The sequence below is a fragment of the Chelon labrosus genome, assembly GCF_963514085.1.
Source record: "Chelon labrosus genome assembly, chromosome: 2".
NCBI classification, from domain to species: domain Eukaryota; kingdom Metazoa; phylum Chordata; class Actinopteri; order Mugiliformes; family Mugilidae; genus Chelon; species Chelon labrosus.
In genome coordinates, this window is record NC_140338.1 from 22,062,026 (window position 1) to 22,079,015 (window position 16,990).

Here is a 16,990-nt window from a genome sequence, read left to right on the forward strand (position 1 = left end):
TGCAGGTGAGACGCACATTCACAGAGCCAATAAAAGTAAGTCTTTGAAGAGGGAACTGAGCAATGCAGATACAGGAAATGAGTTCAAATACAGCCCAGCTTTATAAAGAGAGAATTTAGAGCAGCAGGGGGTGATCCAGCAGGAGGTTCCAGCCTGCAGCTGCAGACCGGGGTTGTAATTACAGCGCTCCAAAAGAGCTACTGTGCAGCGCGACATTTGCCCATACTCCTAAATTAACCAATAAATCCAGATTACTGTATTCATCTTTCAGCAGTTCTGACCACATTAAGACGAGCTTTCCTAACGCCGTGCAGACGGCTGTAATTGCTTTAATTTGGCTCGTAATTGGAGCCAGGTGGCAGTTTTTCAGCGGTACGGTCGTCCCCCGGTCTGAACCCTCCTCGAGAAATAATTTGCTCCACACTTCCAACGTTTCAGAGAGTGACTTCACAACGGCAGAAAAAAAAACGTTCTGGTGACCTGCTGATGATGTTGTCACCCTGCTGCAGAGATGTGAGACAAGAGCTCAGTGAAACGATTCTTTTCTCCGGCGCCCCTTTATCTTTTTATCCAAACTTAATGAACACTGGTTACAGACCAATGTTCATGTCTCAAGTTTCATGGCTGAACACACATGCATGGTGAGTTTGTAATTTTAGCTCAGACCTTAATTCTGATTAATATTCTAAATCATCAGCTTTAAACTAGAGCTATTCTCTTTCACATGCTCTCAGTTTCTGCAGACTCATCTCCAAATCTCCAGACTCACTGCCACAAAACGATTATCAGACATAACATTATAAGCATTGACAAGTGAAGTAAATGACATTGTATTGTCACATGATGGTCAATGTTCTGCTGGACCTGCCATTCATAATGTTACTTAGACATGTACCACCCCAGACGAGGCACCCCCACCCCATAACCCCATAAAACATGAAAAAACAGCACAAGGTGTTGACCTGGCCTCCAAATTCAGACACCACAGGACACCCTCAGAAGGCCCATGTCCATTCTCTGATGAGTCACAACTGTTTTGGAGGCACAAGAGAGACCTACACAATATTAGGAAGGTGGTCATAATGCTATGCCTGATCGGTGTATGGATATATAACAGAAGAGGGCTGTAGTGAGATGTAGCAATCCCAAATGAAGGCATCATCAGAATGAAGGAATATGAGAAGCTCAAGAAATATCAAGGACTTCATTGCATAGAAAGTTTGCAGTGGGTAGTTCTTGAGTAAAAGGTGTCCATTTATTGTTTCATTGCTTGTCTTTTTGTATATGACACATCTGCTTGGTGTTGCACAGTAAAATGTGTAAAAAAAAAAAAAAAAACTGATGCAAATGATGGTTGAACATGTCTGAAAATTAGGGCCCAGGATGGGGGAAAAAAAGCAACTTTTCCCTTAAGGCTGGACATTGATTCACAGATGGAAGAAACATTATTTTCCTCGTTATATTTCAACCATTCTGTAACTGGAATGAGTGACGGAGATCAAACAGCATCCATCAGTTGTCCTATTCCCACTTCATTGAAAGCCGTTTCATTCACAGCGTTTCACAAAAAGGTCCAGACACTCACTCTTTTAGCGTAATCTTGGCCTTCACCAGACACCCGGGGCAAGTGCGGATGTGTTATTGACAGTGCTGGTCCATGTGTGAGTAAATATCACTGAGGTGTGAATCCACCCGGGGGGCTGCCGATCTCATATTCCTGCTTTTCTTAGTTTTCTTTACACTGAGTCAGTGAGAGCCTCCGCTTTCCTTCCTGTTACTCTAAAAACTAGAGCGTGAGGATTATGCCTTTTTTTAGTACTTTCTGCCGATGTGTCGTGCCACTTGCCCCTTTTCAGACGTGAAGGCATCATATACAGATGCAGGAGGAAAACCAAATGCAGCGGCTTAGAAGAACACGGCTAAGAGTCAAGATTTACAGCTAACAGAAGCAGACAGATATCTTTGGGCTTTGTCTGTCTAAGTGATTTCTGTGGTCCTTGTCTCTCTAAGTTACAATAAAGATATCTAATGCATCCATGGATGGAACGTGAAATAAAGGGACATGCGTTACTTGAAAACTGTCGCAGCCTTGACGTCTTTTCATGTCTCTTTTGTTGTCTTGAATTGAATTACATTTAAGTAAAATGCACTGTACAAAACTCATTTGATCGTCCCACTAGTACGCATTCAATTAACATTCTTTTAAAGTTTGACTTGCTTTCTGCAACGCGAGCAGATCAGTTCTGATCGTAAAATACAAGACTGGTTAAGCCCACTGCCTTAAAAATGTCTGCAAAACACCCGCTAAGCCAAGCACTACAGGGTTTATTTATTAATTCCTATGCAATAGGTCAGACTAAAATGTCAGAAAAGGGGGATTTGCTTTTAAAGTAGACGTCAGCCTGAAAAGATTCCTTGTCACCCACCTGACGCCACGATGATCCCCGGCGCCGTGTCCCTGCTGGCGATGTTTCCAGACGTGTAGGGATTCGCAGACACGTGGAGGTGGAGGTGTAACGAGCAGTACGGCTGCAGAGAAAGACAAAAGAGAGTCTGTGATCAAAAATTTCAAGCAGAGCTGGCAGCGTCAGTAAAAAAGAAAAAAAAAAGAAAAAAAAAAAAACTTCAAAAAGACACTACGGAATAAAACGGCTTTCGCGCCGGACTTGGATCCACGACAAGTTTTATCACAAACACCATTTCCCCATTGGCTGGCCTCACCATTAATTTTGATTGGGTTAACCTTTACCGACACAATTCTCATTACCAGCCAGCAAAATGCCAGTGGTGCAGGCCATGTTGTGACGGGCTGTTTAGAGGTTTATTAAAACTTTGACATTTCCTGACAAATGACTGTGTAATATGGGCGGAAGGGGAGGCAGGCAGCAGAATCTCTAATTGGTTTATCAAAAAAAGGTGACGCGGTGTGTGTGTAAATATATGATGTGTTGGGGCGGAGATGTTGTAAGGTACGCAGTAGTGGGATTAAAGCACTCTTCTCCTATAGGCCCGCACACAGTTATAGTCTTAACTTGAAATTTTCTTGAACTTTGGCTCCCGAGTAAAAACACAACTCGACCAGGCGATGAGTAGCCCCCAACTTTCCGAGGCTTTCAGGGAAGAAAGACAGATGAAAAAAGGAGCGTTTCTGTCTGACACTTCTTTCTCTCTGTGTTTCTTAAATGGGAGGTCAGCTTATTGGACTGAATCAAAATGGCTGACCTTTCAGCTCAGCAGCCTCGGAGCACTCAGCTTTGACGGGCGCTGCTCTTTCTGAGTCCGGCCTCTCATTGCTGCTGGGATCAGTCAACTCCTGTCAAGGCCCGTCTTTGACGGAAGCGCGTGCATATAAAGACACATATGAGCGCGGCTGGCTCGCAGACTCACCAACACACAGTGGACGCCGTTTCCCCTCAGGTCTTTGCTCGGGGCCTGAAGTAACCTCCAGTCTCTGCCTCTGTTGTAGGTGATGTGCGTCTTCACTTGGTTGTCCGTCTTTTTGTTGGCCAGAAACATCCCTTTTATTCCCGCTACCTGGGAAATTAGAAAAAGAACAGCTCCGAGTGAAACACAGGCAGACCTCATATTCCCAAAGTATATTATCATTTTCATATTTTCTAATGCTGCAGAAAATGAATGCAGCCCACTGCAAAGTAAATCACACGCCTCGGGCCAGTGCAGCCACGTACGAGCACCTCTTCTATATTCACAAACAAAAAAAAAAAAAAAAAACACAGCCACAGACACCGATAGGGAAATGATCGACCGCCTTAAGACTTGTGAGTAATCGATGTGTGCCTTAAATGAATCTGACTCACTGTCAGAGACCTGCTGGATAGCTCGGGGATACAAAATTGAGTCGGTGACAGTGGCATCAGGCAATGAAACTCCACTTTAGTAATTGACAGACACTTCAATCTCTCTTGGAGAGATTTAGCATATCCTACGTTTTGGGTTGCGGCCTCAATCAAGACAGTGGATTTGATTGTATCGCTGAGGCCACAGAGAGACATGAGCGGCATCGTAAGTGGTCTAATTATTTGATTTAGAGATACAGTTTCATCCGACATCTGAAGAAAAAAGAAAATATTGCCCATGACTTCCAAAACATCAACATTGGCTTTTAACACCCTTTCAGCTTTTGTGGATTAGGTGCGTTTTGTGAACTAATATCTGCAGTTATTAATCAAAGCAAGAAATAATCTCAGCCTCGCAAAAAAAATCCATATCCCTGGCACAATCCACCTTTTTGTGTTTGTGGATGTCAGCACTTTGAATCTGCTTTGTATTCACACACCGTGCTCTGAACGCGGTAGGCCTACGGCATTAGGGTTCCTTCGCAAAATGACAAAACCAGTGCATTTCATCATCTCTGCCTCAGAGCTCTGAAATATTGATGTGTTTGTAATAAACTTGCACTGATCAAGCAAGGCCTCTTATTTAGCTAGAAAATGAAAAGCAAAAGCAGAGTCATTCCTCTTGCTGCAAACGTAGCCTTGGAAGCCAGACCAATGTCTATGCACACAATTTGTTTTCTGGTGGAATGTTGATCGGGAGTCACTCCGCTGGAAACAGATTATGCTCCGGTAAAGATGTGGTGGGCCAATCGAATAGTTTGGGTGGGCTTTATGCAGTGATGGACAGAAGAGTAACAGCGCCATAGTCGTTGACATCATCTGAGTGCCACGGAGTTTAATTTGTTTACAACAAACTGCCTCTGCATCTAGTTGTAGAACTATCCAGTTGAGTACAGACGTATTATTTATATTTCTATATCAGTTGAAACACGCCCCAGGCTACTGCAAACATGGGTTTTACCTCATATAGGTCGACCATGACGTTTCCCTCCAGGCCCATGCTGCTGACCACGTTCTCCAGAGCCAGAGTGTAAAAGACGCCCGACGTGTCCGACACATACAGGTTGTAGGTCTCGTTCTGGTTCCACTCTTGCACGGCCGCCACCACGCGGTTTTCGTCCGTGCTGATCACATGCAGGTCCTGGGAGGTATGGATAGGATAAGACTTCCGAGAATGTATTCCCAGTGTCTGTAACAATGTGGCTGTTCCAATCACTAATTAATTTCTGATAAACCAACAGAGAAATTTACATTTCTATGCTCGCATAAAATTTCTCATAGATAGAATCACCCTGTCAAAGTTAACACAAATTCCTTTTAACGATAAGCTAATTATCTTTTTGAGCGATTAGCACACACATGTTCTGTTATTATGACCTCTGCCCGTCCTGTAGTTTAGAAAATGATAAGGCACTGGGTCCAGCAGTGATGCTGTGGAAAGAAAGCAGAGTCTGAAGTGTGGTCGTTGTAAATGTCTTTACCCAGTAGGGGGCAGTAACATGCCCTGTAGCGCCAAAAATGACTAAGACACCAAAAGAAAAAAAACAAGTAGAAACAAAAACAATTGTTCTTGTCCAGAGAACCATCTGGCAGGACTTTAAAGATGAACTTGCCGTTCAAAAGACGAAGTAATCTGCATCTACTGTTGATGTGAACTGAGCTTTCTGAGCAGCTGAGAAATTGATTGGTGTAATACAAGCTTGAAAACTATCTCTTCCAGGTAGAGAAAACAGATGTCAAAAAGTGTGATTACTTTGTGTTAATGTGTGTTTGCTATGGAAATCAGTTTGGAGATTTTCATCTATTGACAGCCCTTATCAAATTTTAAAGAAACTGAACCTTTTAGTTGCTCTATTTTCATAAATCGTTTCAGTTCATTGCTTATTAGTTACTTTATTTTTTTCAATATAAGATGACAACATTCTCTTAAGCGTGTTTGTGCGAAATGTACAAAATGAAAAAGCCTCTAACCTGAATACAGGTTTGTGAAAGCTTAATGAGAAACTCTTTTAGATTGTATACATATTTTTCAGACTTGCTGCTGAGCTTAATCATAGTCAATAATCAGAATTGCTTCACCCTCCGTATTCATGTATTTTAACGAAGAGGATGCAGCGATCGTTAACTCTCTGTCGGGCTTATTGGGCAGAGATTATGCAGCGGATGCCATGCTGTTTGGTTTTGTGCTTCATCTACCACTGACTGCGCCGGTAGTACCTTGCAGTGAGCTGGCGGCAACCGGGACGCCCAGGGCTTGATTGAATAAAACATGTTTAATTGTCAATGGGGACGTGACAAGCGAGGCCACGCACGCGGAGCGGCACGGAATAATAATTCTGGATACACTGGGAGACTTACTTTTGGCCTTGATTTGCCCATAAATAGCGGAGTGTGTCATGCAGAGACGGCAATGAACTGAAGCTTTTTGTTGGAACTTTAGTCCACAGACAAACAGAGCTGGCAGCGTACTGTTGTGAGCCTTTGAATCCAGAAAACTGCAGCACTAAAAAGTTTCTTCTACGATAAAGGATAATTGTATTGCTTTTTAATCAACAATATCTCATGAGTTCTTTTTTTTTTTATTTCAACTGGAATCAGGCGGTGTATTTGTTACCTTGGGCAGGGTGTACTTGGGCAGCTTCATAGGTGTAAAGACGTCTCTTTTAGCGGACACGTAGTAGATTGGCTTCCCCCCAGTTGACACCTTAAGGTGGTGAAACCGTTGAGTGGAAACATTTTGAAAACACATAAAAAAAAAAAAGATTTTTCACACCACAGGGACTCTCAATTGTCCATTAAGAACACCTTTCCAAACATGACCTTGAAAAATTTCCTAGAAGAACCTCACAGCTTTTCTCCCCCCATACACTGCTGAGCAAACAGGACAATTACCTACCTGGACAAACACATACTCATCTTGCACCACCAGAGAATTGGGGTCAATGTAGCCGGGGAATGGTTTGCCCTTGTTGGCATCTGTGCAGTTCTGCAGCTTGCAGGTGACATACAGCGCCTCTGCTCCCAAACACACACACACAAAGACACACACAAACACACGTCAAGCCATGGCATCAGGGATGGTATTAGCCAATGAAGAGAGGCAGCCTTCACCCAGAGCCGGGCGGCCTCGTTTGGCCTCCTACATTACTCGTGTCAATAAAGTGGTCCCAGTAAGGGAGGAGCCGGCTGGAGGGGATGACAGATGACCAGAAAGGCCAATTGCTTTCTTTGCCTTCAATCGCAGCACTGGGAGAGAGCCTGTCCCTGCATGTTAGCTTCTGCCAAATATGTGTCGGCTTCCTCCGTGCGCACATGATCAATAGTGATAGTTTCTGGCCGTGTGACTGTAACATCTAACGACTGGTGTTTGCTCTGCGTGTTTGTTTGATTGGCTTTTCTCTGTTGTGTTGGGCTCAGAGTGTTCTGACAGAAAGGAGACATGGACACTTAGAAGTGAGAGGGGAGGAAAAAAAAACAATATTGTTGAAGTATTAAAGCGACATGCCAACGATTGTGTATTGCTCTCCCTCAAAGTAAAGCCAGATAACAACAAATAATGTTGAGATGTCTTTACTTAAGGGGCGTACCCACGGGTCAGTGATGTGGCGACAAAAGACCACCAGAGTTGTAGTGATGATAGGAGACAAAAACCTTTGAAGATGTTAAAGTGGGGGAGGTACCAAGATGGACTCAGTTCAACTTTGAAGACCAATGAGAGTGACCAACACCGCTGACAGAAAGTTCCTATACACCTCAAGGAAACACTGTATATGACTTTTGCTCCCATCAAATTCACCATACTGATGGCAGGCTAGGATCCTTGGATGAACCCAGATGGAGGGGTGGTGTCATTGACAGTATTTTATTTTCAAATGGTAGCAGAATTCCATACAATTCCAAGAGCTACAAAGAGAAGTCAGTGCATCTGGATACTACATCTCTCACCCAACGTAACCATCAGAAAGTCCAAAAACTGCTCAGGAATAATTTAATTTAAATAATGAACTAAAGTATTCTGACATCCGACACAAGCACACAAAAAAAAAAAATCAAATCAAATGCATTGAATCTACTCATAATAATCAAGCGTTCAATCTCATGATACTTCTCTGTACGCACACAAGCACGACTGAGCTAAATCACCTGCTCCTAAAAGCATTCTAATATATGCATTACTTTTCCCTCCATTGTCGTTACGTGTTCCAAGATTTGGTCATTTCCACTGTCTCTGTGCATTACCCTTCACCAGAACTGTCCACACAAGTCACACTTCCAATCTAGTTTAGCACAGTTCTCACAATACAGTACAAAGGCACCAGAAAATGGAGCGCCGAACTCAGAATTCAATTACTCACGTCCTTCAGCGATACTGGTTTCCAGGTGAATTAAGCCCGGCTCCTTGTCCAAACCCATTTTCGACCTGAAAGGCAGACAAATGTGTTTCAGGAACATCACTGTTGGTCTTTTTGCCTTTGGGCAGATGCCACCTACTATAGCTGCTGTCTGACCTGAGAGAACGCGGGCTACAAATTTATAAAGACAGAGGGGTTAAGTCAAGTCCTATGGTAGTCGTGGTAAACATCAGCAGGAATTGGCTGCAGGAATTGCCATGTCTTTGTCTTCATTGTGGAAGGCAGTTTAACGTGTAAAGAAAAGAGGGCCTTAGGTTTACTGTGATCTAAGTGTTCAGAACGCACAGAAGGTCCTTTTTTTTCCCTGAGAAAGATGGAGGAAGACATTTCCTGACATCATTAGCAGAGGAAAAGCCATTGATTTTCCCGCTACAGTAGGGATGCCCGCAGATGGAATAGCATATAATCATTACAGCATTAAATATGTATTAAAAAGACTGGGGGATCAGAGGAGAAGCAAAGATAGAGCGCGCGCACACACACACGGAGGGGAGAGAAAGAGAGAATGTGTCGACAGGTAGTACACACATAAATGTGAAGCGGGGGGAAAAAAAAAAGGTCTTTGAGAAAGGTATGAGAAGCAGACGCAGTGAGACACAGAAACCACCGCAGCTTCTGATCATTATACTTATTGGTAGTATTGGTGATTACCCAGATGAAACACAGCCATGAATACGATGGCCTACTTAAGCGGACCACATTTCCATTTTCACTGAATAATCCATTCGGACGAGAGATGGGAAGAGAATAATACATGGTTTGTTTAAACTTATATTTTCAGCACTTAGCGGAGGAGATCTACAGCAGCGACAATGTATTGAAAGAAAAAATGGTTTGGACCAAGCTGGACCACAGGGTCTTAACAACTGTAGTTCCTCTAATGACCATCAGAGGTTGTTTGAAAATGCCTATTTTTAGGCATGACCACTTTAAGTGACAGATGGGTGTCCTCACAGGTCACTAAACCCCTCATCTCCTGCCTTGTATTATTGAACTGGGAGTTAACCGTGGTTTATACTTCTGCAACGGATCTATGCAGACACATGGAGGCGGTGCTTTGTACCCTAACAGTGGCCTATGACAGTGAGGGTTTTTCACTTTTCTGGCGTGTCCCCATTGTTCTGTAATTACTTGGCGGCTAGTCAGCTGAGTTCCTTTGTGTGCTTCTAACAATGGCAACTGGAACCGAGTTTCTCATTTTGGAGTTGGAGATTATAAAGGACAAAATACGTCTGAGTAGATGATGTGGAGGAGAATGAGGGAGAATTTTCTGAGCTTGTCTGGCTGCTGAGAGATGTGGATGAGGGAATGCATTTCAGACCAATTACAGTTGCTGTGGTCTGCATTGCCATTATAACGCATTGTTAAATTTCCAGGGACATTTCTGCACATCAGCCATCATGTAGATCTGACGCAGAAAAAAAAATCTAGCTTTAGGAGGAGTCAGTCACTGCCAAGAGGGTTTGTCCATCTTTATACACAGTCAATAGTTTGGTCAGGTGTGGTCTCTGAGGACAGTTGGAGCCAGGACAGGTGGACAAAAAGTAGTGCTTAGGCATGAGATGGACAGATGTCACAGAGGGAGCTCTAGATGTTTTTGCAGATATTTGGTATTAGAGTTGTGATGTTAGCGAACGAACCGAATCTATTGAGCGGCTCTTTAAAACGAACAGGAAGAGGATTTTTTTTTTTTTAAACTTTGTTTCACACAGTCGCACACAGAGCTCCTGCTTTGCTTTGAGACAGTGTTGGTGACAGAGCTGGTATAATGGTGAGCATAACAGGGGACTGGGTTTGATTCCCGGCCAACGCAAAGGTGTTTACCAAATTTGTCACGCAATAAATAAAGCATCGGTTTATGTAGAATATATATTTTAGATATAGACAGACTCAGACATCCCACCAATACATATTATCTTCGTGAGATCTCTAAGCTTGAATTATTCTGATCCCCAGGTTGGCATCTTAAAAATAAATAAATATCAAAATGAGCCAGTCTTTTGAACGGCTCTTTGAAAGGAACGGATCCGGCTACCTTCAAAGAGCCATAAATCCCATCTCTATTTGTAATGTCACATTCAAATGTCCGGACACAGAAAATCAACAAACTGCTTATAGTTGAATGGAGGTCAGGGCACTGTGTCCATTCCTGCGCAGTCTGGCCGAGTGCTACTAAGGTTGACCGTAAAAATCCATACATGTTTGTAGGCCATATATACGACAGACACAAGCTCCCTCTGCAACCTCATTACCTGGACTACCACCACACCTACCGCACTGTGAGCGTCCCAAAATAGAACTCTGACAGCTTCTGCAGAATCAGCCCTCCAGGCTCCCTTCACTCCTGGCTGCCCAGCTTGTTATTAACCGACAGTTCCTCTGCAGTTTGTTGAGGTGAAAGCTTTTTGTTATGTGTTAGTTACTGCATAGAGGGCGGACATGTTCGATGGCACTGAGTTGGACAGCACCTCTGGTGAGGTAAAAAAGGAAGACTAGGAAGCAATGCAACAATCATTCATCCAATAATTAATCACTGGTGGGGAAAAAAAATGGAATGACAAAGGAAAAAAAAGTCCACATGAGAACATGTTGAGTAGGAAGGCCTTGACGAGTGGAGCCATGAAATTATTTCAATCTTCATACTGGTTGCTCCTTAAACTGATTTTGAAGCTTCTCTCCACAGCTGAACACTGCCAGTCACATATTGCAACTGTCAGGCATGTCAGACACATGAATAATGAAAACCTTAAAAACCTCTATGGCTCATCTGCTCCTCACTTTGAGGAGTAACGGTGACGTCAGTCCAGGACACTCACAATGTCAAAGCTACTCTTCACTTGGCTTCGAAATCCAACTGTTTTTCCGGTACTTGTCAAGTAATTACTGACGCAACTATGTGTGCAGAACTGCAGAAATTACATGAGTTGACAATACTCAGAAAGTACGCGTTTAGTTCATTTCTACACTTTTCAGAACTGAATACCGATTCTGTACGGGATTGATCCAACATGAAAATGAATCAGAATTACAGCTGAACAATTACTCCCTTTTATACTGTAACTGTAGTTTCAAGAAGTACAATGTGACTGTAAGTCTGTGAATCTGGTCTGATACAATTAATACGCAGTGTTGCTGTGAAGGGGCAAAACTGACAAAAATAAGTGTTTAACATTATAAATTATTAAAATAAACGACTGCAATAACTGATAAAGAAAACAAAATATTTTGTTTTCTTTATCATTTTCATGTTGAGATCATACTTGTTGTGCACAGACAGATATGAGTTAAGAGTGGTTGAATGTAGATGACAAGAGGTATTGAACTGATGATGTATATACCATGACCTGGATGACTGAGAAACTTCAGACATACTGAACTGATACTTAAAACCATGTTGAAAGAACCCACAGCTGTATGTTAACATTACCTTAAGATATAAGCACTTAGCCTGTCAAAACTGTACGTCAGCATAGTGTAGCCTGCAGTCAGTGAGGACAAACTGCTTTATACTGTTAATGCTAAGCTCACATTAGCTGCTAAACACAGCAAACAACCGGTTCTATTTTTAATATAATATTTAATAATGTTGCCTTCATGTAACATATTACTAAATGTAGCTAGGTTGCTAATTTTTCTCTAATATGGCTTGAATATGAGCTGCAATGTTAGTTTAAACTGTAATTGCTAATTGTGGAGTAAGAAGTAGTAATAAGCCCCCCAAGAAAAATCCAGTTTGCATTTAGATCAGGGGTCTTCAATGTTTTCCAGGCCAAGGACCCCCAAACTGATGGAGAGATGGAGCGGGGACCCCCTAATTATGTATATGTGTATTCAAAAATTTAAAAAAATTTGCGACCCCCCTGCATTACCACCGCGGACCCCCTAGGGGTCGCGGACCCCCTGTTGAAGACCTCTGATTTAAATTATTGAAAAAATTTATGAATTTTTTTTTTTGGATGCCATCACAAACACAGGAATATCAAGGGTAAAAAATCAGAAATTAATCAAACATTTGGCATTAATGAACAGGACTGAAGTGGAATGTCATTCATCTCTAACCTGAACACAAATCTACACTGTGCATGGCTGATTTTAAATCTAACTGGAGCTTTCTGACTTTTGTTTGTTTAGAAATGTACAGAACTGTGTACTTACCAGTAGAAACGATTGGGAGCCACTCTCTCATGAACCAGCTGCCACCTCCTCCCAAACTCCACCGAGCTGTAGAGCTGCAGCAAGACAACCAGACAACAGACAGTGAGTATTTATTCACTTGTCATCGTAACAGCCAGTCAAATGGTCATTTTGTACGACTCGAGCCATCTTGAAATCAAATGCTTTTGTGTTTGCCCTTGAAATGACACGCGTTTGCAGAGGACTGCACTGTGGGGCTGTGTTCACACGTTGATTTACTCGGCACTTTAACAGAAACAGAAGCAGCAGCAGCAGCGTATCGACGAGTGGGAGTTGAGTTTTCTCCCAGCATAACACAAACATACATTCAGCTTCAATTAGACTTTTAAATTAGCTTAGAAATTACATATGATTTAAACAGGGCAAATGAATCATCCGGTTTAAGGACATTAGCGATTTGAGTATTGTCTGCCTTCCCACCTTCCACAGGCTTAAACCATGCAGACAAGCTAAGGATGAGAGTATAAAGACCGATGTGCAGAGTGCAGATTTCCCTGCGCTAAAGAAACGTGTCTTAGTGTAACAAGCCTGTGAATGGGGGGAGGAGATGAGGAAAGGAGCTAAAGAAAGGTGGGTGGTCTGAGTACAGCCATTGTTCACGAGTGAGTGAATCACTGGATGGCTGAGATTTAGCCGTGGTACACAGAAAGGACAGAGAACGCAGGAGTGATCTCGGTGTTAATTGAACAAACTGTACATAAAAACAGGAAACCTCAATTTGTTCTCCTAAAGGGTGCACTTCACAGGTTCCTGTTTCAGTTGACTCGTCAAACAAATGGATGCATTAGAGCAACATTAAAGGGTGGATTCAGTTAAATAGCATACATATTGTAAAAGAGACACAAATTAAATATTTTCTCGAGTGGTTTCTAGCGGTGCATGTGGTTTTCTTTGTCCACCTTTGGTGTAATTTAGGTGAATGGCCTATGTCTGGTTCTCTGCGGGTACTCCAGCTTCCTCCCACCGTGCAAAGACATGCTGGTTAGGTTAATTGGTGATTCTAAATTGGCCGTAGGTGTGCATGTGAGTGTGAATGGTTGTCTGTCTCTCTGTGTTAGCCCTGTGATAGACTGGTGACCTGTCCAGGGTGTACCCCGCCTCTCGCCCAATGGCAGCTGGGATAGGCTCCAGCCCCCCCCCGCAACGCACAAGTGGCTACAGAAGAATGAATGAGTTTCATTTATGGGGGTCACGGCACAGAATATGTTACAAAAACTCAGAATATGTTTAAAAAACTCAGTCACTCACTCAAGTCTTTCTACAGAAGTAATCACTTTTAAAGCCGCACCAAACCATATTCCTCATTTAAACAAATGTGGATATAAAAATAATCACTGGTGATGATGACAGACTGCAGAGAATTATCATCGGACCCTGTTGTGCCATGATCGATTAATCTGTCGTATATTAATTGTATCAATTACTTTTTAAATGAATGTATCCAGTATTTTATGATAGGTGACTGTATTACTAAAATATAAGCTTCCTAATAAGAGTATAGAATAGAATAGAATATCCTTTATTGTCACTGTCGAACACAGATTGTACGGTGCAACAAGACTTGGTTTACAGCTCTGCAAGATGCTCAGTATAAACGGTGGTAATTTGTAATTTATTCATTTTTTTTTTTTAATGATGACATGTTTGAACACGATATCTACGACTGAAGAACCAATTGTAAACTTTAAGTTTTACCAACTTATACTATTCAACAAAGGAGCGTAATTAATTAAAAATGGAGCTTGATGAGACCTATTACATATTTTTGATAATAATGAGCTGAGTATTAGTAATAACAATTAGGTCTAATTATAATTAGTGTTTTATCCACACTCACTTGCCAGTTCATTAGGCACACTAATGAAAGCATTCTAATATGACAGACCTGCAGTAAATCTCTCTCTCTTCATGTAGGTTCTGGTATTCAGCATTAGTCTAAAATGACCGAGAGGACTGTAGATTTAACTGTGTTTTCATTTAGGAGGCTGCGGTCTGTAGGGCTGTTGAATTGTACTGTTTTGTGCTGACACATGTTCCTATTATTTGACATTTCAGTCAGTGGGCTGGGCTAAATAACAGAAACAACAAATTGTTTAATTCAGTCCAGTTCATCAGCACCACAATGTATGTTTTCAGCATCCCAAACAAAAAATACCTCTAATATAAAACAAAAAGCTATCTGTCTACCTATAATTAAACCCTTTTTAGTTTAAATCAGTTAAAAAAAGTGAATTAACGCTGCATGTTTGGCTGATTGCTCAGCAAATCAATAGCCTTGACGGACTGATGCATTCACTGACATCCTTTTGTCCCCAAACACACCTGCATCCTCTGACGACGCTCAATGACAAATTCATTTGCTCTGCAGCTTACGGCTGAAATTTAATGAGGCAGAAAACCTGTTTCAGTGTTTTAGGCTGGACTTATTCCATTTTGAGCATGAGCAGCCGTGCATAATGTGTAAACAATCTTTCAGTGGCAGATAACAAAAAAATTGCAACTCTTGTTTGTTTCTATTAATTTATTTTCTAATTGTGTTTAGTTTCTGCATCCCAAAGGGTGGAGTGGAGGCCAGCATTCAAGGAGCCTCCATGAGACCACATCCCACACAGATTATCACTGCTGTCAAATCAATAATTCTCTTTGATTTCTCCAGAAGAGGTGTTAAGGTGCAATTTGCTTCCTTATACTGTGTTTTACTGTGCTTTAACATCACAAAAAAACATTTCAGCTGTAAGCCAAGGGCTTAAAGGCAAGAATTACTTATAATAGATTGCCCATTAGGGTTAAAACAGAAATCCGCTAAAGACTCAGCAATGCCCACACCTATGAGGACGGCAGTAAAAAACACTGAGGCATGACTTTAATGTCCTGACGATGGAGGAAGCGTAGCTGAATATGCAAACTATATATTCACTGAGACGGTTGCGTCTGCTCCGTGTATATTCTCATGTTGAACAGGGAGACGAACGGCACGGGTGGTAAGACTTCCATGACATCCGTGCTAAGCTGTCCTAAGCAGATGCAAGCGAACGGGAGGGGGACGGGGACAGGAAATCACTTTGACTAATTACCCTCCTACAGCAAGTTAGTATGTAGCCAAGCAAGTGACAGTGAAGAGGCAGAGAGCAGGAGATGGGGGTGCCGAAGGGGTGGAGGGGGGGGGGGTCGGCGCAGCCTTTACAAACTCCAAAAGGTCTCTCAATCAACAAATGCAGCAGCCCTGCCAAAAAGGAGGCGAGGAAATTGAAAGAGAAGCACTTTCAGGGTGGAGACGATGTGCGCGAGCGAGGGCACGGGTGGGTGAGTGGGTGGACGGCGGAGGTGGGGAGTGCAAGTGGAAGATAGGGGGCGGGTAAGCGAGTCCTGACACCTGACATACAGCGAGGGAAGAAAGAGCGCACATGCGGTGAGTGAGCAAGTTCTTACATAACGTCCACTGGACCCCAAAAATACATCAAAAATACAGTATGTTGCATAACGCGGCTCGAGAAAACAGTTTTTACTGTTTTAACCTTCCCAGGTCTCAGATTATTAACAGTCAGTTTATGCAGCTGCAGGCCACCAGTAGACACATGTTCACTACTTCTGCATGATCTCTCCTCAGATGTATATTTCTTCTCCTATATGTTTGCCTTAGGAGAGGAGAAGCATGGAATGTTTAACAGCAAAGAACTAATACAACATATGTATGGCGAGTATATTCGCATACATAAAATTCATGCATTTAAATTTTATAGCTTTGTTATTTTAGGAATTCTGCAGAATACTAGCATAGATTTAGCGTTGCTACAGGCGATGTGCCACCACCAGCATTACTCCCCCAGTGTTAGGCTTACAGTATGTGTAGGAGGTCAAGGTTAGCTAAAGGCTGCTGTTTCTGGTTAGAGCCGACCAATCTGTCCTGACTCCTTATATGGTAAATGGTCTTGTATTTATATAGCACTTTTCTACATAATGGCACTAAAAACACTTTACAGACAAAAACGACACATCAACCTGTTTGTTCACACACAGAACTCGGGGTTCAGTGTCTCGCTCAAGTACACTTCGGCATGCAGTCCATGTAGTAGGGATTGAACCGCTTTACCAGCAGGAACCCAGCCTCCTCGATGATAGAGTCAGAGCGCTGCCTGACACACTGAACTCAAAATGCATTACAAAGGCAGCAACGCTGGCTTCCTGACAGTGTAAAGGAAGCTAAACCTGCTGCTGGCTTTTGTAAACTTTCCCCCAAAGCCAATGTGTCAAGTTGTATATCATGATAAATATTTGAAACATTTAGACAAGTTGTTTTAGAGACTAAAGTCAGAATGATATATGAAAACAGTTTTTTTTGTGTTGTTTTTTTCACGGAAGTACTATCTGGTAAACAGACTTCAACCTTTTGTGCAAAGCACAATGTGTCACTTCTGCTCATTCTTGGATCACGGTTGCTGCTCAAGGAAACTACTGCTTGGGAAGAAACCACCAGCTTTGCGATGAATGGACATCTTGGTGTACCTTCTGGGCTACTTACTTTTGGCT

At 42.3% G+C, this 16,990-nt stretch overlaps 1 protein-coding gene across 1 annotated transcript in view; it reads right to left on the minus strand.

Annotated features, from left to right (window-relative positions):
• sorcs1 (sortilin-related VPS10 domain containing receptor 1) overlaps positions 1-16,990 on the minus strand; it is a 150,615-nt gene that overhangs the window by 27,040 nt on the left and 106,585 nt on the right. Inside the window, exons 5-11 of the mRNA XM_084560697.1 lie at positions 12,425-12,498; positions 8,213-8,277; positions 6,754-6,872; positions 6,472-6,561; positions 4,819-4,998; positions 3,388-3,534; positions 2,427-2,529 (exon numbers count right to left, since the gene is read on the minus strand). Coding sequence (XP_084416823.1) covers positions 2,427-2,529; positions 3,388-3,534; positions 4,819-4,998; positions 6,472-6,561; positions 6,754-6,872; positions 8,213-8,277; positions 12,425-12,498 — 778 coding nt within the window. The remainder of the gene's footprint in view (positions 1-2,426; positions 2,530-3,387; positions 3,535-4,818; positions 4,999-6,471; positions 6,562-6,753; positions 6,873-8,212; positions 8,278-12,424; positions 12,499-16,990) is intronic.